The 25,902-nt window shown below is 34.5% G+C and overlaps 1 protein-coding gene across 2 annotated transcripts in view; it reads left to right on the top strand.

Annotated features, from left to right (window-relative positions):
* KDM5A_3 (Lysine-specific demethylase 5A) overlaps positions 1-25,902 on the top strand; it is a 48,775-nt gene that overhangs the window by 4,100 nt on the left and 18,773 nt on the right. The window contains exons 8-17 of one of the 2 annotated variants that reach the window (XM_051213491.1): positions 938-1,220; positions 1,983-2,292; positions 5,415-5,876; positions 6,552-6,631; positions 10,981-11,658; positions 14,621-15,007; positions 16,649-16,998; positions 19,373-19,823; positions 23,373-23,648; positions 24,545-24,796. In XM_051213491.1, the coding sequence (XP_051069472.1) occupies positions 938-1,220; positions 1,983-2,292; positions 5,415-5,876; positions 6,552-6,631; positions 10,981-11,658; positions 14,621-15,007; positions 16,649-16,998; positions 19,373-19,823; positions 23,373-23,648; positions 24,545-24,796 (3,529 nt within the window). Of the gene's footprint in view, positions 1-937; positions 1,221-1,982; positions 2,293-5,414; positions 5,877-6,551; positions 6,632-10,980; positions 11,659-14,620; positions 15,008-16,648; positions 16,999-19,372; positions 19,824-23,372; positions 23,649-24,018; positions 24,797-25,902 lie in introns of those variants that run through there. The other variant, XM_051213492.1, reaches the window with a different exon arrangement.

Genomic DNA, 25,902 nt, shown 5'->3' with positions numbered 1-25,902 from the left:
ACAGTTGTTTGGATATTGTTACATACAACTAGAAGCAGCTTTCATGAAAAACAACCATCCTACAATGAAAACCATCACAACTAGTGGATTATAGAGCAGACTTAATAGTGATATGGTGGTTAAAGCGCTCTAATTGTTATGTATTGGTGGTGATTCCTTTCTTAGTTTTACTGTTGCTCACATGTATGCTAGGAATAAGTACGGATATGTTGATAATTCATTAAGTCCTGATGATATGGTCATGTGTGAAATATCAGGATAGAAACAGAGATTCTCTTTGTACTCGCCTATCTGCTTTGGTTGAGGCACCCCGGGCAATATCACAACCCACTCAAAAATCAAGTGACTTGTGTGGCGCATATGTATTCTGTGTTCCTTTGTGCCAATATTTATGTGTTCAAATAAATAAATAAATAAATAAATAATAACCTGTTTGAATTGTGTTACCGTGAGGTGTCCGACTATTTTTCAAATCGAAGTTTACTGTGCACTATTTGCTTTATATATTACTCGGTGGTCGTGAGGTACCTCTTTTAGTGTTGAAAGATACAAGTAGATTACAAGTATTTAATCGTAGATGTCGTTTCGGCTCACATCTGGTAAAGCTACTGATTGAAATATTGATTGCAATACTTCTCTTCTGTCAATTCTTTTTGTGCAGTGAAGCATAAAGACTTGAACCCATCAATACTTTTTGCGAGATCCTACAATATTATGTTTGTCCGGTTCTTTGAACCTTAACACTTTCCGCCGTCTATTTTTTATGTTACATCCATACAAACAACCCTATTACGATTTAGAGTTCAATAACTTTCAAAACCCTTTTTTATATACCTAGCACCTTGGAAATTCAACTTGTTGTAAAATCATGCAATTCAGTGACATTCCCCACTTACTACATCCGATTATTTTGTTTTATCTGCTCTGAAATTTTCAGGGGTGAGCCAAAAACGTGGTATGGAGTTCCAACGAACTACGCCGATGCTTTCGAATTGGCCATGCGTTCTGAGGTCCCTGAATTATTTGTCAATTCTCCAGATTTATTGCATCATATGACTACAATGGTCTCACCATCTAGACTCCAAGCACATGGTGTCCCCGTTTATCGTACTGACCAAATGGTCGGTGAATTCGTAGTGACATTTCCTCGCGCATTCCATGCTGGTTTCAACCAAGGATTTAACTTTGCGGAAGCAGTTAACTTTTGCCCTGCAGATTGGGTAAACATAACAGGGCTTTCTGCTACTGAATTATTGTTCGTTTGTTTTGCACTCAATCTTTTGAAAGATAATTTAAATGTTGGATCTGTAAACGAAAAAGAGAAGGACAAAATGCTCAGTTTTTGTGTATCGAGAGATTTTGGCAAACCATATATTTTTGGCGTTTTGTTGTCTCCCTAAAGTTATACTTAAGTGTTAACTTGAATTACAATGTCACCTAGGCGTCTGGATATGTTTAGCAATTAATTTGATCCTGTGTTCTGATAGGGTTGTAAACAATTTACTCTAATTGAATAATAATTGGTAGGGTACAAGTTATTATCTTTGATTTTAGGAAATTTAGAGGTTAGGTTAACTAAAGAGATACACATTCTTCATTCCATCTGTTTTTGGTCGTCTAGACACTGCTTATCCCAAAAATCAAAAGTTAATAGCTTGGCTTCTATCGCCGAACTTCGTGTTATTCAGCGTGAGAAATGAATAAGTATGTGATAAGTGTTGATGTTGTAGACAGGATATGCAGAATGTTTTAACAAGTTGTTTATCAGATGTAAGCAGTTATTTGGTGTGCACTGTTTTTATTGAGATGTCAGATTTATTTTAGTGTATATAAGTAATGATGTTTTGAGCACCGTTTTGTATTTTGCAATGTTTTGGTTTACTATTTAGTCGTGTCCTAAATGAAGTGTTGTAATGATCATATATATTGCATATTATTTTAAACGTCCTTAACTGAAATTGCCTTATTTTGATTTATTTCAGCTTGAATATGGGCTAAATTGTATTGAGCACTATGCACTTTTACATAGAACTCCAGTTTTCTCACATGCCGAATTGTTGTGTCGTATGGCTAAGTCTGTTGAACCACTCAGTGTGGAATTTCTAACGGTTATCACAAAACAGTTAGGTGATTTACTTACTACTGAACGTAGTTTGAGACGTCATTTGGCGAGGATTGGTGTTAGGCTTACGGAACGAATGGTTTTTGAAAATTCGGAAGATGAAAAAAGAGAATGTGATTTATGTAGGACAACACTTTACTTGTCATCGTTGGGGTGTAAATGTTCGGAAAGTAAGAAGATTGACAAATACCTATTATGTACTTTAATGTTCATCTATGCATTACCCTAGACAGTATAGTTTTTTTAATTATTATCATCAGCTTTATTTAATAATATATTTTTGGTACAATATAGAATTCTCAGCGCAAAGTATTTCAACAAGTTTCCGTTTCTTTCTTCTCGGTCGGTCCTGGCGATAAATATTGAGTGATCGCCAGTTAGATGTTAGCAGTTCAGTAAATGAATATCTGAATAACGTGCATTCTTTTCGTTGTATATTGCCAGCAACCACATTGTCTCATTGAGTTTTTTGTAACTTTGACAACGAAAGGTTGTACACTTTTCAGAAACGCAGCAGAATAGGTTATGCGATAAATAGACATAATGATAGATTAAAACAAAGAAAAATAGATAACTTGTTGAGATATCTATATGGCAGGAACAGGTAGCTCAGATGCTCAAGCAGGCCGCCCTTTAATATGTGTATATAAAGTTATTTCTAAAGCTGGAACTATGGTAATCCAAGTAGTTTACTAAGGTCGTTTGTTCACTGTTAAGCTCTTAATTACAGAACTATCATTTCTTGGGAATCTAGCAAAATATTCAATATATATGGATCAAATATGATGAATGTCTGATTTGCAATACATATATGATTAATAGCCGGATTAGTTATATTGAAAGCGACATTTAACTCTTTCAACAAACAGGTCTATTTTAATCTTTGTCAGTACTAAACAGATGCATTACTTTCTAAAGGCTGTGCACTTGGAAACGAATTCTCCTGAAATCTTGTTAAAAGTAATCTGACTTGGAATGCCAAGTTTCTGAATGCATTGATCAGGAATCTGATATTCTAGTGTATAAGTAGCATCTGCTAAACGGGAACGACTTTTTTATTATTGGTCTATACGGATGTTTTTTTTACCGTTAAAAATTGCATAGTTGCATAACCTGGTTACTTGAGTTAATTATCGTATGCTGTTGTCTGGTCAAATAAGGTATATTGATATTTCCCACTTAATACACCAATGAGTTTAACCACATGCATATTAATGTGTAAATATATTGGGCATCATTTTACCCCATCCCACATAACGTTTTTGATTGGCTATTAGTGGTGATGTATTTACAGCTACTTATATTGAGCTATGCCTTTTATGTTCGACCATTAAGGGGTATCTGAACTTTTTGGCAACATATTCCTCCAATTCACATAATTTTAAATGAATAAAATCAAGATGATAGTTACCATAACTAAATGTATCAGTTATTAATTGTTAGCGGGAAATAGACTGGATTAAAGCATGCTCAATGCATGATTGCTTTGGTGCACGCTGATTGGCTGATTCTTATCCAATCAGCACTAGTCGATAGTTGGAGAATACTCTGGAATCTTCTTATGTAAAAACTATAAATATACTGACGTTTTTCCCTATTGTGCTTCTGACTTGCATCTTGCCTCCATCTAACCTTGTTATTTGGAATATAATCTCTTTCCTGTTCAACCGTGTTCTGATTTGGGGTCTTGTCGAGTGAATCGGTGTCCAAGAATACTAAGCAATAGGAATAGCTGAGTCATAACCGTAAGAAGAAAGAGATTATAACAGTGGCGACGGGAAAAAAAACTAAAGAAAAATGGCGATACCTTTAGAACAGTTGCGGTTAATATTACAGCACCAGCAGAAGTTGTTAGCCTTGCAACAACAACTATTGAGCACACTTTTCACTCGACCAGAAAATAAGAAATCTGTTTATGATGCAGTAACAGACATTTCAGAAGCATATCTAGTGGATGGTTCAAATCCCTTTATACCTGAATCAGAACGTAATATTTGTAACGTGTCCGGCTCACAGCAAGAAAATACTGTGCTGAATGCTCATAAAGTTGTGGCAATACGAGATGATCAAGAGCCAGACCCTGTAGATGAAGCCCGGAGTCCAGAATTGAATGAAACACTACTGGTCCTGTCTAGCTCCGAAAATAAATTTCAGCTAGAACAAAATTATGGTCCACGTGATATTAGCCGAGAAAGCTATGAGGACTCGTATTCAGAAAATAACTGCAGTGACACGATGAACCCAAATATACTGAATGTTACTCAAAATCATTGTGAGATAGAAATTTATACTGAATCAGCTTATCCGATTTCTAATGACAATGTATCAGATATGGGTTCTCAGAATAATGCATGTAATTTTGATGAAATTTCTTATAAAAATGAGGAAGATATGTCGACTGAGTCAAATTATGGTCAAAAGTCTAAATTAATTTTGTTAGATGATTTCCGTAGTGATCCATTATCCACTGATGAAATTTCTAATGGATTTGAAAGTAATGCTTCAGAAGAATTAAACCCTGACCTCAAATCAAAGGTCGTTCATTATCATCTAGTCATTTCTGGTGGATCCGACATTCAATGCAAGAGACATCGTTTAAAGAAAGTCCTATTATTTGTAACTTGGAGATATAAGGATCCGACATTGTTTCGCGGAGGAGGAGAATGTTGGAGAATTAAGTTATGCATACTTTTTTTAAAAAAAAAATCAAAACGCCGGGAACAGACACGTCAGTCTCTGTGCAAGAAAAAAGTGATAATTCTTTATTGCTTAGACGATGGACTAATCGAGAGCACAAGCCAGTCACTCAGTTGCAGTTGGACCCTAGCACCAGATCTTACGAATCTGCTCAAAGGGGAGGTGTTAGCGGGACATAGACTGGATTAAAGCATGCTCAATGCATGATTGCTTTGGTGCACGCTGATTGGCTGATTCTTATCCAATCAGCACTAGTCGATAGTTGGAGAATACTCTGGAATCTTCTTATGTAAAAACTATAAATATACTGACGTTTTTCCCTATTGTGCTTCTGACTTGCATCTTGCCTCCATCTAACCTTGTTATTTGGAATATAATCTCTTTCCTGTTCAACCGTGTTCTGATTTGGGGTCTTGTCGAGTGAATCGGTGTCCAAGAATACTAAGCAATAGGAATAGCTGGGTCATAACCGTAAAAAGAGAAATTATAACATTAATAATGGGGGAGACATTACAATATTTACGTTTATTTAAACTAAATTAATATTTTACCATTTATAGTCCTGTTCTAGCTTTTCTTTAACATCTCTCTTTAGGTATGGTTTGTTTAGCTCACTATCAAATACGTACATGTTGTCCCCGTGATAGCCAAATTATGCGCTATCGTTATGATTTAGATGAATTAACTGAATTTAAGGAGAAATTACAATCAAAATTAATTGAATTTGAACAATGGAAGAATCAAATTGAAAATGAAGTATTTAGTGCAATGCAAAACTCTGTTGATACAATAAAAATATCATCTGCGCTCAAAACGGCAACTACTACTAATACTACTACTACTGAAATCAAACAAAATAAATCTGGTGATAATTTAAAACATCAAACGGATCTATTGAAATTAAATAATCATTTAAAATTATCCATTTGTGATAATGTTGATAATAGTGTTAATAATTCCAGTACTGTTAGTAGTAATAATACCAAAGAAAACGATCATGGGGATATTATCGTTGATACTAAACTAGATGTTGACAACAAAAATGAACTTGCTACTGGTAAGAAAGATTATTCTTATTATTACCGTCGTTTCTACATAGTTTTAATAAATTTTATCGTTTGTGCCTAGTTGTAATGTCTTTTAATCATGAATCTCTATCGTTAAAGATGTGAGTGGATATTGCTGAATTTTATTTTTTACACTAAGAATACCTCGATATCTCGAATCGTTTTAATGTTAAAACTGTAAATCATCAGTTTTTGTCTCTGTAATCTAACACTTACGTGCATACGGTGAGACCGAAAGGTATTCAGTCCAATCACCAATGAGGTAGTGGTTACTCACTGCTGTGTCCTATACTGGGACAAAAAAACTCTTTAGTACTTTCTGGTCTTCAATGGATGTATAACTAAGATCAGTTTGTAAAGTAGACTACACAATATCGTCCAAGCGTCCACTGAAACTGTAACTTAATCCCTTTGGTTATTTTAGTGGTTATTTGAACCATTGTACCAAATACTGGCATCTAAAACTTTCAACCTTAGTTTATTTACTTAAAAAAATTAAGACATAAAAGTATTGTTAATTCCACCACAGTACAATGTAGTTGTCCCAGAAATCGTTATTTCTCGTTTGTTCATCGTTTTATTGTAATCATTTGTCTCTACTATGGTTTTACTACGTAACGTCTTCACTATGATTATCATTATTTTATTTTTTTGCTTTATGTTAGTGGGTTCAAAGCCTTCATCGTCTATTTCTCTGAAAACTGATCAGGAACAGCATCATAAATTAACTTTGTCTGATTTAAATGTAAGTTGTGAAGTGATTTTGTTTAGGCGTTGATGTCCACTTGGAAAACTCATTCAATGTATGTTTGTGTTTGTGGAGATCATAGAATTTACATAGCTTTTAAATCATGAGTCGATCTAAGCTAGACCACCATTGGAAACCGTAACTCATTAGGAGGTTGTTTCGTCCTAGTATGAGACTCTGTGGGGGCGGGCATCCACGACTCGGTATCTGGGGATCGAACCCTGGGCCCTCTGTCTGGTGCACAAACACTCAGTCTTTAGACCAATGAGCTAGCATCCAATGGTGTTGATCTTCAACTCCAATAAATCCAGGGTATTGCGCAATCATTTTGGGTGTGAGATTGTAATCTTTCGCAAGCAATAGAAGTTGGTCGCACAATATCTTGAACTGATTGAAGTTAGACATTAACACTCTTAGGTGCCGTTTGAATGGTCTAGGGGTTAAGCGTTCGATAACCAGATCGAAGGTCCTGAGTCCAAAGCTTGAATACGAGGTCGTGAGTGCCCACTACCGAGGTGTATCATAGTATTGGTTTCCATTGGCGGTCTTGCTTAGCTTGTGATTTATAATCTATAAAAATATTTGTTTTTGTTTGATTTTCCACTCTTACTGCTTATTTTCGTTTCTTCTGTTTCTTGTTATTTTTCTCTTACTATGCTGATGTGATGAAATGCGGAAACTTTTGATCTACAATTGCTTGTGTCATATCTTGTTTTTTATATGACTGACTGAATGACTATCTAAAGCAAAATGCACTTTAAGAGCATGACTTATATAGATGAAAAAGCAAAGAATTAGTTTATAATAAGTAAAAGTATTATAATGGGGTAAGATATCCCTTCATCGTTCGTTTGAACAACTGGATGGTTAATATCACTAACCCTCACATGCACAATAAAAGTATGGCTGAAAGTAGATTACACATGCTTTTACTTGGTAAGTTGGTTACACAATACTGAATTGATAATTAATGTTGTGAATAGTGAAATCGTTACTTGCGATTGCAAAGACCATCTAATGAGCAAGAGTCATGTTAGACACAGTACTAAGTAAGGATGGCAAATCGATTAATAAGTTATTGAATCTTCATCGACTGAAGTACTTAGGACATTTAATGCGCATGCTAAACCACCACACACCTTGACATTCGATGTTTGCTGGTTAACGACTAGGTTGGAAGATAGCTAGAAGCCAAACCAAGACATTGCGTCAGTCCACGACAGTATGACGTTAAACTGAGCCGTATTTGTAGGTTTAAACTACCTGACTGAGGTTTGCGCGATTATCTTAACAGTTCGAAACGTTTAATGTAACTGAGAATAAGCCAGAATGGCATAGGTGAATTCGCTATTTGTCTTCCTTTAGATCTTGATTTTTGATCTTTGTTACTATTCTTTCTTATGTAATCATGTTATCTATACCTAATCCTTTCTACAACCAGTGATACGTTTACTACTTCAACTACTCAGGTACCTGTCTTGGTCATTTCGTCTGGATGTGCTAATGTGGTATGGGGATTTAAACTGATAGACTTATTTTTCAGGTTCTACGTTACTTATAACTATATAAAGAAACTGATGAAAGAAAAATAGTTTATTTAAGGTTCGAGTTTTTGCAATCAATTCTTAGCTTCATAAAACGATCTTCAAGTTTAAATACTTTTAATGTTAAATCTGGCTTAATATCGAATAGATATTTCTCACTTATTCTTTTTAATCGTAAAATGAACATCATAAGTATAAGATTTCAACATAGTGATAGTAAAAATTACAGTATTAGCTCAATTCATAAACTGCGTACGTATCTTTAATCTTTTGTATCATATACGAGTGTTAAATCCATATTTAGTTCGATTCTTGGATTTCGATTTCCTACTGTCTATGTAGTGTCATATTCGTATCATCATTTCGAATGCATGAAAATCTGTTGAATTGTTCATTTCTTCATAACTGATAGTCATTCTGAAACCTGAGCTCTCTCTTAAAGAAATATGACATCACCAAACGGCAGGGCTATACAAGGTGTGTTCCTTTGGAAAATTTCAAAGAATTCTACGACGTAATTTAATTATCATCATAAATCAACGGCTAACAATCAATATTCAGTACTATTGCTTGTAACTAGTCGGAAAAAACGGGTGTTGAATAATACAATCAATAGTTAACTGAAGGTATTAAAAAGACTCCAGCAATATCATAAGTAGTAAAGGGTTTATAGAAATAAGCGGCAAATTGTAGGGTAAAAATATGAGCCTCCAACCATGCATGTCATGTACATCGTCTATCTCAACATACAAGGAAATTTTACTGGGAGGTGGGAAGAATAGTACTTTTTAAAAGATTGTTTTATAAAGTCATTGTCTGTTGGCCTGTGCTGTATGAAAAAGTGGTGATTGGAGTCTAGTGATAGTCAGTTGTTGGGAACTTGAAGTGAGGTCACTACAAGTCTGTTCAAATGATGTAGATATTTTGGCTTTCTGCTTACGTCTATGTCTCAGACATATTTCAAACTTCTTATTTCTGATTTATACTTGTCTACTTTATTGTTATTATCTACTTATTTATAATTATTCATTTCTTTTACTTGTTTATTTCTCCTTGTCATCTTGTTCTGTTTTGTACGGACGATGAATAACCACTGTTGGTTCGTCCTATCTTATTTTAATTTTGTTCGTCTGAAGCACTGTAAGTGAGGACAAATTCTAGTCCCATGACTTTAATGAGTTCCTGAATGTCAAACTATCTGTCACATATACTTGTAGGAGGTGATTTCCTTCAACTAATCTTTTACTAGAGATGAAAACTGAATTAAGATATCTGCTCTTAAATAAAAATTTTCCACATTACAACCGGATTCGCCTATTATTTAGTGTATTTATTCTAATGCATTTTTTTGAAGTAATAAAACTGAAACTAGGATATGATCACATTTTATTCTATAACCTATTTTCAACTACTTCACAATTTAAATGGTGCTTTAAGAATAATATGAATACACATATATTATTTAAGATTATTGTACATTCATTTCAGGCATCATTTTATGATAAAGACTTAGCTCATGTGTTGAATATTGATCGACTAAATAAAACAAATCGTTTTATTATTTGAAAGATTACAATAATTATTCATAAACAGTATGACAGATGTGAAAGCCGGAATAGCTAAAAGTATAACGAATTCGTGAGTATTGTATACCAATTAAGTGAAACCATGAGGAATGTTTTACTGAATACTTCGAATCTATTGAAAAGTGAAGATAATAGTTAAAGCAGTTCTCCATTAAAAAACATCTCTTTATTTATTTAACTCTTACCAGGCGTAGGTTTGTGTACTTAGCTCCGAGCTCTACTAGCGCTAACAGTACTAACCTAACCAAAGTGGGGGAGTTTAAATCTACTAAGTGATTGAAGGTGAAATACCCTAATCACTGAACTATCGCTTCACAAGAAGTCATCATATTGTACCTTTCCAATAATATCTTAAGTAAAAGGCGAAATGTATAAATGAGGAGACACTATAGTTATCAGCAATAACTGTTGAATTTATGTAGTAAGCCATCAGTTCACATTTGTTGGATTCAGTTTTAATAAGACTACTATGAATTAAAAACTAAGTAAGCTTAAAGAACTTTAATGAAAAGAACATCAATAAAGTCGATTTTTTCTGTTACTTGTTGTTTTCTGAAACATTTCCCATTTTGTGAAACGTAGTACATCTAATCGACTAAGTTTTATTTATTTTCCTTGGAGTTAACTATCCTTACTTCTATCTATAGAAATTGTCAATTATTCTCCATAGACACTGCGTCAACGAATGACTTATATTGGTTACTTTGCGGATCTGTTAAAGGGATGCTAAAAATCACTTTGCGTAAATAGCTAATAGAATCTATTTCAAACATAGTCGTGTGTGAAAGTTATTTAGTTTAAGAAAGATTACACTGTATTCACAATAAAGACAGCTTTTTTTCACATAGATTTCCCATCACTGTATACTTTTGTTGTATAGTAGATTACATTAACCATTCTACGTAAATAGATTATGGGATTGTCAGTTAGTTGTGTTATGTACTGATTCTGTTTTGATTGCAGTTTTTAATACACTTTTATCATAATTAGTCCCAGTCTACTTGACTTCATTAGGGAAGTGATTTTAAATCGGATAACAAGTATAGGTTTTTTGAGAAAATATTCCATATTTAAACGCAATGGCCGTTAATTGATGTTGTTAATCACTAAGTCTTTACACAGCGTATCGTTTGTATTTACAATTATTCGCGATTAATTCAGTCGTATTTTCCTAACGACATATTCTTATATTATACTTATCGGAAATATTTTGCAGAAACTTTTAAAGCTTGGCCGGGCACGACAGTATCCCAATACATTAGTGGAACGTTTAAATCACGTGGTTCATACTATTAGTGAATGTTCATCAGTCGTTCGCAAACTAATTACCAGCTATAAGAATGCATGTGAATCAATGAAAATCACTCAGGAAACTGAAATGAAATCTGTCAAATATGAATCGACAGATTCAGAACATGAAGAAGATGACGATCATGATTTTGAGAATGATGATGCTGATAATGATAATGGGACTTCTGAACGCAAAGAATTAACACAAAATACTGATAGAATTGTACACAATATATCACACACATCAACTTCTAGCAGATCTAATTCAGAAACAGATGATGAAGTCAGTATTGAAGACTCTCGAAATTCTAGTGGTACTTCGTTTACTAAAAACAGTCGAAGATTAAGTAGAAGTAGTTTTCACGGTGGTGATGATGATAATGATGATTATACAGAAAGATTAGAGCAAAGGGAAGAAGATAAAATGACGGAGACTAATCAAAACGAACAAGTGGATGCTTCATTAAAAGCCAATTGTCACAATGATAATAATCATAATGACAGTTGTCGTAAACTCAGGTCTAGAAGTACCAGTTGTCATTACGCTAGTTCAAACCGGACTAGAAATAAATCGTCCGCACCGAAAGGTCCTTTTATTTCGAAAGTAAGTTTACTTTATATTTAGATTCATTGAATGATTTATTTATTTAAACATGTCAGCATTAGTACAAAAGAAGCACCAAAATCTATATACGTCACACAAGTCACTTGATTTGTGAGTGAGCTGTGATACTGCTCAGGTGCCCAAATCAGAGCAGGTAGTTTTCAAAGAGGGCCACACCTGGAGCCTTTGACCTAAAGATCTGATCCACAAGGCAGTGGATCAACGTCAGAAGATACAGTCCCATGGTTGCCGGTGACCAATAATTGGTTCATATGCCGTTTATTCCCTCATGATCCTGGAGCTTGTGTGCACCATTGGTTTGGAATCAGAGTTTTCCGATTCCCCTAGGTGGATCCTCTATATCCACCAACCTGGTTTAATTGCTGTACATTCACTTTTCGTCCTCTCAATTTCGTGAACAACACCCCCTCTGCAAGAAGGCAGTGATTAGGACTTCTTTGACAGTGGTTATACACGAGCGGCCATGTGAGAGCATTTCGCAAAGGAGAGCTCATTCTCCTAACCCTCAACCGTACCAGGGCATTTGGGGCGTTTACATTTGCTTAAATTTATGGTTTCTTCTTTCACAACTCTTGTTGATAAAAGACGTGGCTCTCATGGGCATCCATAAGTAGTGACGTGCAAGATTCACCTATTTCTAAATTATGTATTGACGGTTCTTTGTATTCATCAGTCATATTGACAATTTTTTATTACGTATTTTGGAACCAATCAACTTGATAGCAAATGATAGAAGCAATCATATAGTGTTCAGGTTACTTCCATTTGATTTACCTCAGCTATATTCATGTTATTCTCTCCTGTAGCTCTTCTAGGGTTACTGCCGGTCTTAAGCCCGGGTAACGGATGAAGGTTGGGTATGGAGTCCGCAACCTCATCCCGTCAAAAACAACCTTGCTAGAAAAACGCTAACCAGAACAAACGAATTTAACCACTTAAACTCTGCTCTCCGAGTTGAATGAAGAATTATGACGCCTCATGATAAAAGCAGAGATTCTTTGGAAGTCATGAGGCCGATGCTTCTAACATCTAGAGCAACAATTTTTACAGGTATGTGGAATGTCTGGACAATGTGGGTGACCGGAAGGACCAGTCAACTAGCTGTGGAAATGAGGGGATACAACTAAGCAGTTCTCAGAATCAGTGAAACCCATTAGACTGAAGCTGGACAGAAAAGGCTAGATATGAGAGATATGCTGCTGTACTCCGGTCGTGAAGAGGAAACGCACCACACTCTTAGGGGGTTGCTCTGATGCTATCCAAAGAAGCACGAAATTCACTTATTGAATGGGAATTTCACGGATCCACAATCACCACAAAATCATTCGAAACAAAGGAGGAGGGAATCACAATGAATATTATCCAATGTTATGCATCCACCAATGATAGCAATGACGACGATAAAGATCAGTTACAGCATTACAAAGGTTCACTACAGCCTTTCTTCGAGATACTAACAAACTTAACCAATTCAAGATAACTCTCAATAACAGGTCCCAAGCCTTACAGAATCTACTGAAAGAAGAAACTACTATGGAGGAAAACTGGAAAGGGATCAAAAAGACACTAACTTCAACATGTCGAGAGGTTCTGGACCAGAACAAGCATCATCGTGAGGAATGAATTTCTATACAAACCCTGAACAAGATTCAAGAACGGAAGAACAAGAAGACGGTAATTGACAACAGTCGAAAAAGAGCAGAGAAAGTGAAGGCACAAGCTTAATACACAGTAGCAAACAAGCAAGTGAAGAGGAGCATTAGAGCGGACAAGCATAAATACGTGGAAAAGCGGAAAAAGCTCCAAGAAAAGGAAATATGAAATAACCATATGACACGATGAAGAAACTGACAGGGAAATAATAAACTAGAGAGACCAGTCAAGGTCAAATAAGGCATGAAAATCACTGAAATTCAAGAGCAGAGAAACAGATGGGTGGAACATTTCGAGGAACTCTTGAATAGACCAGCTCCATTGAATCCACTGGACATCGAAGAAGCACACAGACCTTCCTGTAGATCCCACTTCAACGGTCGAAGAAATTAGGATGGCCATTAGACAAATCAAGAGTGGGAAAACAGCAGGACCTGGCGATGTGCCAGCTAAAGCACTAAAGTCAGACGTAGAAGTAACTGCAAGTATGCTCCACGTTTTATTCAAAAAAGTTTGGGAGGCGGAACAAGTGCTGACAAATTGGAAAGAAGGACATCTCATCAAGATACCAAAGAAAAGAGATCTGAGCAAATGCGAGAACTACGGAGAAATTACACTACTGTTAGTACCAGGAAAGGTTTTCAACAGTGTTGCTGAACCCAATGAAAGATTCAGTAGACGCCCAACTTTGAGATCGATAGGCTGGATTCTGTAAGGATCAGTAGTGCACAGACCGAATCGCGACACTACGGATCATCGTTGAACAATCAATTGAATGGAACTTCTTACTACACATCAACTTCTTTGATCATGAGAAAGCGTTGAACATTATGGAAACTTTTTGAGACTATGGTTTTAGTACCTGAGAAAATCGTCAACATTATCCTGGATTCATACAATGGACTACACTGCAAAGTCGTGCATGGAGGACAGCTGATAGACGCATTCCAGGTGAGGACCGGATAAAGACAAGGTTACCTACTCTACCCATCTCTCTTTCTTCTAATGTTTGATTGGATGGTGAAGACCTCGACAATTGACGGGAAGCACGGAATAAAATGGACAGGTTGGATGCAACTAGACGATTTGGACTTCGTAAATGACCAGGTGGGGATTGGCAAAACAAGGGCCATATTCCTACAGTTGAAGAACGTATGGAACCCAATAAATGGTAATCACTGTTATCTTCATCAGTAGTGTCATTGTGTATTGTTAAGAAGAATGTGCACTGAAACGTTTTGTTAAAATTAACTACTATTTTATTTTGTTTTATTAACCTTTAATGTAGCTAACACTAAATGAATTCGCTAGTCTAGTTAAATTAGCTTCAACTTTACCGGTTATTTTACCGGAATACAAAGATCTACAAGAATTTGCTGATCATATCACTAGATGGAGAAGTGAAGTGCGTGATTTGTTAGTAAATTTAAACAAGAAACCTTTTTTTAATAACAATAATAATGGCAATAATATTGTCGATGTTAATGATGGTTGCATTATTTCATCTATTTCCGACATCAACACTACTACTAATGATAACAGTAGTTTGTATGATCCAAATAAAATAGAGCTACAACTTCGATCAGTATTGCCCTCCGTAATAAAAGTTGCAGAATATATCAACGTTGGCAACGCGATCGATATTGAATTACCCGAATTAAATCAATTGAAAAGAGTAAGTTCGGTTACATAGTTATTATTAGTCATATACCATTGTACTGTAATCACGTGTTGGTATTAAGCATTAAAGTCACCCCCTACGAGTACTATGTCTGAGCGTTTAGCTTTCTGAAGAAGTTCGGACAGCTTTCTGTAAAATTCATCTTTCACATCATCTGAGCTGCAGTCAGTGGGAGCGTAGGCAGAAACGACGAAAAGGCAACGACGTGTGTCCCTATCCTTCCGAGTTCTTACGGAGCCGTTTAGCCGAACAGCACATAGACGACTGTTGACGGGGATCCACTCTAGCAGTGCTTGTTCCGCCCTCATGCTTAGTGCTATGCCTACTCCTGCCAGTCCACGAGAACTGGCCATCGGGTCACCAGATACACGGAGGGTGTATCTCGTTGGCTCTCCGTTTTGCCGAGGTGAGGTCAAGTGAATGACCACACTGGAATCCTGTAATGGCAACTTATCAGTAACTAATTATTATTCATAGACATTAAGAAAAATAATGATATTCAATAAGAAAGTGAATACATACAAGTTTCTGAACTACATTTGCAATAAGGACTGCTTCGTATACATATGTGAATTGTCTCTTTACATATACACCCACTTTAACTGATTATTATTTAATAATTGAGTCACTTATAAAAGTACCTATCAAAAAGCGTACTGTTGATAGAAAAACTAAGTTATTTAACCTAGTTTCAGTTGCTAGGTTGGTATATTGATTAGTATATCAAAATGTCAAGTTATCATTGTAAATTTTTTTCTTCATTGTGAAATCTTGGAGAATATATGCAGCTCAGATAGATATTCTCTGAACTTAGTGGTTAAATTTTGAAGCTTTCCTTTTCACTCTAAATAAAATAATCGGCACTTGTGGGATAATTAAATTATTGCTCATTTATTCATGAGGTAGGTGTTAATGATTTTTTCAAGAGGCAAAATCCGACTCACACGTCCGCGTCGTGCCTCCTGGATAATGAGACGAATGACTCAAGAACTCACGTGAGCGGTAACCCGGGTGGTGGAGATCGGGTTAATCACCCACTCTTACCTATATCCACCGATCGATTACGAAACCCACAGAGAAACATAGCACAGTTACATTTGGAATGGAAAACGACAAAAAATTTTTGGAAGTGGTGCATGTATCATATGGAGTTGCTCGTCATTGGGCAAACTCCAAAGGATTGCAGAAACAACTATTCTAGCCTCGGTAGTTGTGCCGTGCTTCGATGTGGCCTGTTTCTCTCCAGAAGGGCCTAACAGGCTTCATCAACTTGTTTGGCTGGAAGGGGTAACTAATGCAAGTGTAACGTTCCAACGGAGAGAATTTGACACTATCAACCAATTGTCCTTGTATTTTACCCAGCTTTGTTTATTAATGTTGGATAGATTCATTAAAACGGAAAAAGTTAACTTTGCAAGTGATTTAAATAGGAACCAACTAATATACAGATTTCATACTGACTAGAACTAAACTGTTATGATATATTTCTATTTAAGATTTATTAACATAGTAGTGTCTATTTTCAAATAAGTGAACAAATTTTATTAGTGGCTAACGCCGATTCGCTTTCAGTCAAAACCGAAATCTACACCAAATACAAATAATTTTTTTTCTCTTCTAATTTTTTTTTTCAAGGTTCATGAATGTCTAACATGGTTAGAAAAAGTAGACAAAGCATTAAATTATAAATCAAATTCTGTTCAAGAGAAAATTGAAAAATATCGTAACACAAATCCATCAACTGATATTACAATCATCAGTAAACCAACATTAAGTAATCTATGCGATTTACAAATTCAAGGTAGTCATGTAGCTTCAGCTATTGCTTATGTAATGAATATTTCAGAAAATGTTTATTCATCATATAATTTTTCTTCACATAGTTTATTAGATACAGTATTAAGTATTCAAAGTCGACATCTTTTAGAAACGATATCTACAGTAAAGTTGATTGAAGAAAGATTAAATGAAATTATTCAAGCCAAGTATGTATTATTTTAATATTTTTTATTATTTTTATTTAAATGAAATTATTATTTTCACATTTCAAACTTTTCAAGTATATTCACTATACAATTGTACATTTAAAATTTATTGGAAAGAAGAAATTATCATAATTTCTATGTCAAACTATTGTAGTTTATGGGTTTACTAAAAGTTCGTTGTGTTTATAAATGTAATTATAATTTAATATTTAAATATTGATGTCATATTTATATACTAATGTTTTTTTGTCTAAGAAAGCGTTGACAGTATTTCTAGACAACCTAAATCTCTGAGTTTGAGCCCTTTACCTAGTACTTTAAAGTTGATTGCTTTAAAATACCTACATATTACTCTATTATATTAATATCTATTTTCTTATGTCGTTAAACATTGGTCATCTAATGAATTACAAATCATATTTGTTAATTCTTCTTGGTAGCTCTGTTATGTAAAACTTTAATTTCATTGATTCGGTGACAATTAAGTTTAGAGAATAATAGTGTTCATCTGGATCATTTGATATATCTATCACATTTAGAACATCTATCTATCGAAAACTTGAAAAAAATATCTGGTGATCTTATTTACGCTATATTTTCTTATCTTCAGACAGTTGTTCATGTTGAATAATACTTTCACTGAAATGTTTATAATTCAAAACATAATTTATGAATTAATTTTAGGGATGTTTGAATCATACTTATAACTTCTTTAGAATACGATTTTTAGTAATTTATCTGTCAGGACCGTTTAGAGGAATATTCTAGAATTCCTACGTGTAGCTTCCCGATTGGACAATGCTAGTAACCCCCTGTATGCGGATTTACTTACTTACTTACTTAGTTACATACGCCTGTTACTCCTCGTGAAGGAGCATAGGCCGCTCACCAGTATGCGGATTGGAGGACTGTAATGATGATTTCGTTCCTACTAAAAACTATAAATACCTGACAATTTTGTACTATAATTGACACTGTCTGAAGTAATATTACTTTCACTAGTCTTCTGTCTTCTCATTGCGGCTTGGAAGGGTTTTGGCGTTCTAGTGCTCAAGTTGTACGCGGTATATCAGGAAAAACAACCATCTAGATATAACACTATCATATATTGATCTGAAGTCCCAGGTTTTTTCCTGTTTAAATGACTTTACGTTTTCCTCTTCGTTTTAACCAGTTATGACATGATTATCTCTTTATTGGTTTCCTTTGTGCTGTTGTCTTCCAATATATTAATCTACTTTCAGGGGAATGGTATATATATATATATATATATAGTAGCTGTGTGATTTTTTTGTATGAATTTAATGCGTCTATCGTTGTACAATCACTGTCCTCACCGAATTCATTTGTGAGCTCTCTTAAAATTAAGAAAGTTGTCTTTCATTTATAATTCCGGTAGGACGTGGGAAATAATCATTTTAGAATTGGTTTTTTTCTTCTGGCTATGGGTCTTGTCTTCGATCTTAAATCGTTCAACCTCGGACGAAAAGTAGGTTGGGGTTTGAGTGCAGCCGTCACTAATCAGCCACACGGTTTTATCATGCATTTCATCTGTCGATGTGTGTTAGATTTGTTCACTTTCGAATCCGAAAACCTATTTATAAAATCCTGAAATCAGTGGCAACGACGATTATGGGGGACTTTACGTTTTATGTTCTTTTTCCACATATTTCTAAACATGCTAAATATATAGAGATATAATTCAATTGTAACGGTTTTAATCTTCTCGCTATTAGTGTTATGAACTGCATTTGATGAGTCTGTGTTGATGAATATGCAATATGAGTGGATTACTCCGGTAGCCATATAAAGTTATAAACATTTAAACTCATTATGATGATATAATTCTAGCTTTTAGTTAAGGTGAAATAGTGTTTAAGGGTTCCAATCCATTGGAATTATTTTCATTTCCTCAGACTTGCTGCGTTTATATTGAAATCAAATGGATCGGTGGCTTAGTTGGTAAAGAAAAAAAACACAAGTCGATTTTCAAGTAATAGATTTCAGATTCTAACTAAGTTTCATCTAATTCGGTTATGGGGCAGCGAATCATATTGTGTATAACTGATTCTCACACATCAGCACTACAAGTTGAGCACATAAACCTATAGATTACACCGCAGTTAAATTAAATAAAACCGTATCAGCAAATCTTAATTTTACTTTTTTTTAACACTGTATAGTGTTTAGTCTAGTTTTGTGAAACCTACTAATATCTATGCATGTACTTTCATTTGTGATAACTAATCACATTTGTCATAAATATGTAAGATTACGCTATCTATATTTCATGAGTGTTATTGTCTACAAAATAAAAAAAAATATGTATTTCAATGTATTTGTCTATTGTTTCTTCTTGGTACTCTTCTTGTAGACCTGGTAGTCTATCTTTGAATTCAGTCAAAGAACAATTAATTATAGCCGAGCAATTACCAATTCAATTGACTACCATTACCAATGTTCAATCAATATGTGAGAAAGCAGAGAAATATGAGAAACAATTTGAATTATTTGCAAGGTTACTCTTACAGAATATTTCATTATCATCATCATCATCATCATCATCATTGAATGAGTACAATCGAAACACATTTCAACAAGAACAATGTTACACCGAAGTGAAACAGAAAAAAGAAGAAGAAGCAAATTCTACAGTTAATAATAACAATAATCAATGCACTATGGATCAAGAAATATTAGATGAGGTTGGCTTAGGCTCAGTGAATTCCACTCCAATCAATTGGCAGTCTTATTTTAATACACTAGAAGATAGTATACAAGATTGTGTTATAAAATTCCCACAGAATGATTCTATAAGGAAACTAGTAAGGAGTTTTATATCATATTTAGGGATATATATATATATATATACTGTGATATGCTAATGTTTTTTTGTTGATAGATTTAATTCGAAATGTGTACACACCAATGACTGTCTGAGATTACTCTTATTGTAATTTTCAACTTTTAAGTATTCGTAGGTATCAATGCCAAGATTGGACTTGTTAGTTTCAAATAAATTGAGCATTGGGTATAAAGTTAATAATGAATATATTCATTATATTTATATAAATATATTTGTTTACCCTGAAGAAGTGACCTATAATAAAAATACAATTTCCCTACTGATTAGGATATCACAAAAAAATATGTATTTATTATCTTAAGTGTTTGAAAAAAATCAGTTGTATATACTGTTTGATTATGAAATTACATACAACAATATGGTTGTTTTTTCTATCGAAATTGTTTTCTGTTGAAAATAGTTTGAATTAATTATTTTTGGTTATTCTGAAAGTACGATTTTTTTATTGATGAATGGCTTCATATATTTGTGTACATTAGGCATGCATTCATCATTTGAGATATCAAACAAAGATTGAGTCTAGCCTTATGTTGATGCATTGTGCATAATAAATAGGACAAATCCGTTAATGAGGTATCGAATTTTCATCGACCTAGGTATTGGGAGGTGTTAGGAGCTGCTAAGCTGAAACATATAAATGTATAAAGTCATTGACTGTTGGACTAAGTTGTGTTGGTAACTATGGTCTACCTGGTTGTGGTTCTCATGATTACCATGACTAGTAGTTGGAAATGTTGTATGACGTCACACAGAATCGGTGGCAGTGGCACAGATGTATTCATTCTGTGTTTCTCACAAACCACAGGTCAATTATCCCTGTGGTACGGTGTTCCAGCTAGATTGATTGGTAAAGCCTACTGGGGATCCGCGTCCGGACCTTCTGAAATGAATTCCATTTTTCGAGGCTCATATGCTCACTACGTGGATGTAATATAGTGGGGAGCAGCGGCTTCATAGGTCTTTGCATGCAATTGGTATTGCACAAGTAACAAGTAAAAGGTTTTCTGCAATTTACTTGTCCTGGATAGGTATAGTCCACATGCTTACTAGTTTACACACCGACTTTCATCCGAGTATTACTTAGCATACATACAGGTATACCTACTCTGTGAGCGAATGTACGTTACATGCACACCGGTAACACAGGTTTCACCCCATGTATCCCACAGCATACATATAGGTATATTCACCCACTTGGCAGGGTAGATGTTCACCTCTCCAAAAAAACAATTATTTGCTACACCAGGCTCTTGCACATTACATGCATATCATTCAGCCCATGGTTACCGCCTCAGTAATTCCTGACACTCACATAAGCATAAGCACTCTTAGAGGAGGTTGATGGTCACCTCACTCTAGTATTTGCTACCATATCTTCTTATTATGTCTTTGACCTAATACATAGGCCTCTGATTTTATTAGACATAAGGCAGATATTTTTGCAGCTCATACATACCTACATACTTGAACTACACAAGTTCGAAAACTTCTGAAATTCTTATACATAAGCTTAAACATAGGGTAGCCCGCAATAGCTAAGTGAGCCCCTAGTTTAGAACCCAGGTTAATAAGAAACAACAGAGTAGATAATCGATTCGACTTCTTCAACCGCTTAAGTTGGCTAACATGGTTGCTCCTACTATCCAGCAGCGCCACGAGGAGGCCTTAAATCGGATTTTGCTGCGGTGGTAACTTTTCTGACACCACTTGCTTCATACTCCGAAAATAACATCAAAAGGATCAATAGGTCACGCTTTCACGGTTTGTATTCGTACTGAAAAGCACAGAATACAATGGACAACTCAGAATCAACTAAAAGATTTGGAATTAACAGATGATCTCATTCACACCAACAAATGCAGGTCTAGAGAACTAGTGTAGCAACAGCCTCTGCATAAGTAGGCCTTAACATACACAAGGGAGAAAGCGAGATCCTCAAATACAACACGAAGGACACAAACCCAATCACATTTGATGGTGAAACTCTGAAAGAGGTGGAGACTTTCACGTAGCTGATCATCTGCGTCATCGATGAATAAGGAGGATCTGGTGAAGACGTAAATGCAAGGATTTGCAAAGCAAAGACAGCGTTCTTACGGTTGAAGAACGTATGGAACCCAAAACAACTGTCAAACAATATCAAGGTGAGAATCGTCGATACGAACGTCAAGACAGTTCTACTGTACGGAGCTAAAACTTGGAGAACCACTACAACCCTCATCAAAAAGGTACAAGTATTTGTAGACAATTGTGTACGCAAGATACTGAATGTCCGTTGACCGGATAACATCAAGAATAGCCTACTATGAGAGAGAACAAACCAGCTTCCAACTGAAGAGGAAATTAGGAAGAGATGCTGTAAATGGATAGGATATATATTGATGAAATCAATCATCAAACTCAGTCAGTCAGTCAGCTACAACGTAGGACCAGGCACATATATGCATCGGTCCAAGTTGCCATACCTCATTAACATCATCAAACTGCCTCACGAGGTATGCGCTAGCATGTCATGCTGAAAATAGACGGTAAAGAGGAAGGCCAAAGAATACACTGCTCGGAGAATTGGAATCAGACATGAAAAGGTTGAATAACAACTGGAAATGATTGTTCAGGACAGAGTTGGATAGAGAATGCTGTTGAGCGGCCTATGCCTCTCCACGAAAGGTGACAGGTATAAATAAGTGATGTACACAGAAAATATATGTAATTTGATGTACTGCAAGTTTATCACCAATTAACTTCAACTGAGTAAATGACTAACAAAAAATCTGTACATAATATTTATCAGCTAATTTGTATATAAATGAATGTCTTGTAACGCTTAATAAACTAGATTTAGAAATATGCTCAATATGTAATCAAACAGTGAAATATAAGTAATTTGAAATTACTAATCTTTGATCATTTAATTAGAATTTTCAATAATAAATCAAAATATGTTTTAGGATTAGATAAGAATGAAAAAATCAAACTCGAATAATGATCCATTAGGTTAAGTTGGATCTATCGTATGATTTCCTTAGGACACTTATTTATGTATTCACAACCACTGACTTTCTTTAAGCTCACTGTAATTACTGTATGTGTTAGTTATTTTTTAATCTCGTTTTCATTGTAAAATTGTCATGTGAGATCTGCAAATTTTTGTATATATATTACACTTGTGTATTTATATAAGTTATGAATCAAACTTATATGCGACTTATGACTCTCTTTTATTCTAATTAGAAGTTTATGTAATTCTACGGTGTAATTGATGGGTGACGTTACTATAACTGAGGTGGGTGAAAGATTGAACGTTAAGTGTGGCGTAGGTGAAATAATTAGATGTGATCATCTTACAACCGGAATCAAAAGTCTTTTTTCGTTACGAGGGAAACAACGTGAATTATTTGTCCTAAAATAGACTATTTGATTTTATTCTATGTATTACTCACTTCAAATATGGAAATAACCGTGGCTATTGTTTCCTCTCTTCACATTTTTTTAATTAATAAACTTTTAGCTATCAGATTTGAATAAATTCCATGAAAAATTATCAAAATTATTTATACGACCACAATCAACTCGAAGTTTACTAGAAATTCTACTGCCTAGATCAGCATCTGCATTAGAATGGCTTATTCGTTTAGATGGCGATCCAGATATTATACCGGATTCATATAGAAATAATTTTAATTTAGATGCAAACAACTGTCCACCTACTACATATAAACGGCATACACGTAGTCCACATTTTCAGTCATTAACATACAAATCGTTGTGCAAAGATAATGTACAAGTAAGTGTATATTTATTCGCTTTATTATTATTCGTCTAAATGAAAAGATTACTTCCGTTTTGTTACTATATATAGTGAATATAATGTTTGTAGAATCACTTCATCGAGCTGAAACAAATAGCTTAGCGTAATATTATTATTGCTTTATCTACGAACATACAATTCTGTAAAATTTTGTTGCTTGAAAATTATTTTATGTAGTAAAACATGTAATTTTTGGAAGTTATTTTCACTTTTATTTGAGTTGTTGGATACTTTAAATTTATGTTGAATATGTCTTCCATTTGTATTCAGTACAGTGGCAGTTCAAGTGTCATCGCTTTTTTATTCGTGTTCTTTACTTGTAATGATTATATTCAGAATATAATAATATATTTTATACCGATTATTGTACTTTGTAGGCTCATAAGTGAGATCAATGTTTTCAAACACTTATTACAAACTATCAGTATCATTTGAGGAGTATGATTTAATGCGGTAGATGTCGTGTCATACGTAGTTCATTATTTGTTTTATAGAGATTATTTTAAATTGTAGGTAGTATTGACCTCATTTACGGTGCCCTTTAAAGTCAGGGAACATTAGGCAGTTGTTTCGTCCTCATATGTGATTTCCCAGCAGTTGACACCGACAACCACACTAGGAATCCAATCTAATACATTTAGTTCTTGTAGATCCTAGGAATAGCATAACTGATAAAAAACGAATATAGTTTCACTCATAAGATGCAACTATTTATTACAGAAACCTTATATACAATTTTCCCACCGGTTTAAAGCCTAAATTTGGATAAACTGATCACTTTTAAATAAGACTAATTTATATACTTGTTCAATTAAAAGGTAATGATTTTCCCTAGTGTTTAAATGTTGTATTTTCTACTTTGTTCGCCATAGGAATTCGCTAAAATTTCAAATGTGTCCAATTGGGAACAAGTGTATAGTTCGACGTATAATCGTTTTGTTGAGGCTGAAGTTTCATTAATGCATTATTTACGCAGTACAAATATGCGAAAATCACGAGCAAAAAATCAAGAGAAAATTGTTTATTGTATATGTAGACAGCCTGGACTTACTAGTTTTATGCTTCAGTGTGAATTATGCCGTGATTGGGTACACGGTCGGTGTGTTACACTCCCAGCTTTAAAGGTGAGTGTTTATACTCACTTAATCTTTTTAAAGCAATAAACTCTTAATATTTGTTCACGATGATTGTTGAGCAAATTTTTTTCTCCCATATTAAGTTTAAAATTATGATGGAAGTTAGGGACTATACCATAGAGTATTGCTTTCAAAATTCCAGATACTATCATCAATTTATACGTATGGGGAGGTAAACAAAAATGCAGAAAGAATCGACACAATGCTATGATTCAAGTATATATTGACTGTGGTTGCAAAGTTTTGACATTGTGATTTAACATCAACAATAGGAAAAGTAAGCGGACAAAAAATTTAAACTACAGAGAAAATAGTTTGTAATATTTGGGAATTGTATCATTTTCCTCGTTTTTTTACTCAGGTGAATGAAGTTGAAAGAAGAGCAGTCTAGGATTTGATTACTTAAGTTGGTACACAGTTGTCCTGCGTTCTGCGTCGACTTGTATGTGCTTATCGGATTACCACGATGGTTAGAAGAGTTTGATTCATTCACCAGATAGTTAAGTATAAGTTACACTCTAAGTTCTAGAGATAATAACACTACCCAGTTGCCGTAACCGCTTGTTCACGCATTAATCTATTGAGAAATGATAGTGTAATCTTTCAAATGAATGAATAAAATAGCATCTCTTGAAGACATTTTCACAGTTTTTGTCCATTGGTTGAACATTGATTATACTTACTGATTAATAAATTATTCAGCTAAGCCTTCATCCAAAAACAAAGAAAAAAGACGATTTTTATGAATGATTCTGGAATAGACAGAATTTTGGATGTATCCTTCTACCTTTTTTGAATCATCTATGGATTTTCATGGAAAAGTAACTTTTAGGCTGCTTAATTTGGTAATATGTATATTTGTCAGTTCAGTTTTGTCGTACATAAAGCATAAATTATAAAGATCTATGGTGAAATAAACGTTTCATTTTTGTAACGTTTTAAGATTTAATCTGCTTAATTGATTTATTTGTGGCAGATTCTAAATGACTTTTAATAGGGTGAAAATTCAATGTAGACGTTAAAACAGCATTGACATGCGTCTACTGTATGTTGTACAGGGCCAGAAACTCAACTGTTTTGTTTGTAGAACAAAT

This window comes from Schistosoma haematobium, chromosome 3, assembly GCF_000699445.3.
Source record: "Schistosoma haematobium chromosome 3, whole genome shotgun sequence".
NCBI classification, from domain to species: domain Eukaryota; kingdom Metazoa; phylum Platyhelminthes; class Trematoda; order Strigeidida; family Schistosomatidae; genus Schistosoma; species Schistosoma haematobium.
Note: the sequence above shows the minus strand (reverse complement) of the source record. Positions and strands in the feature narration are given on the sequence as shown.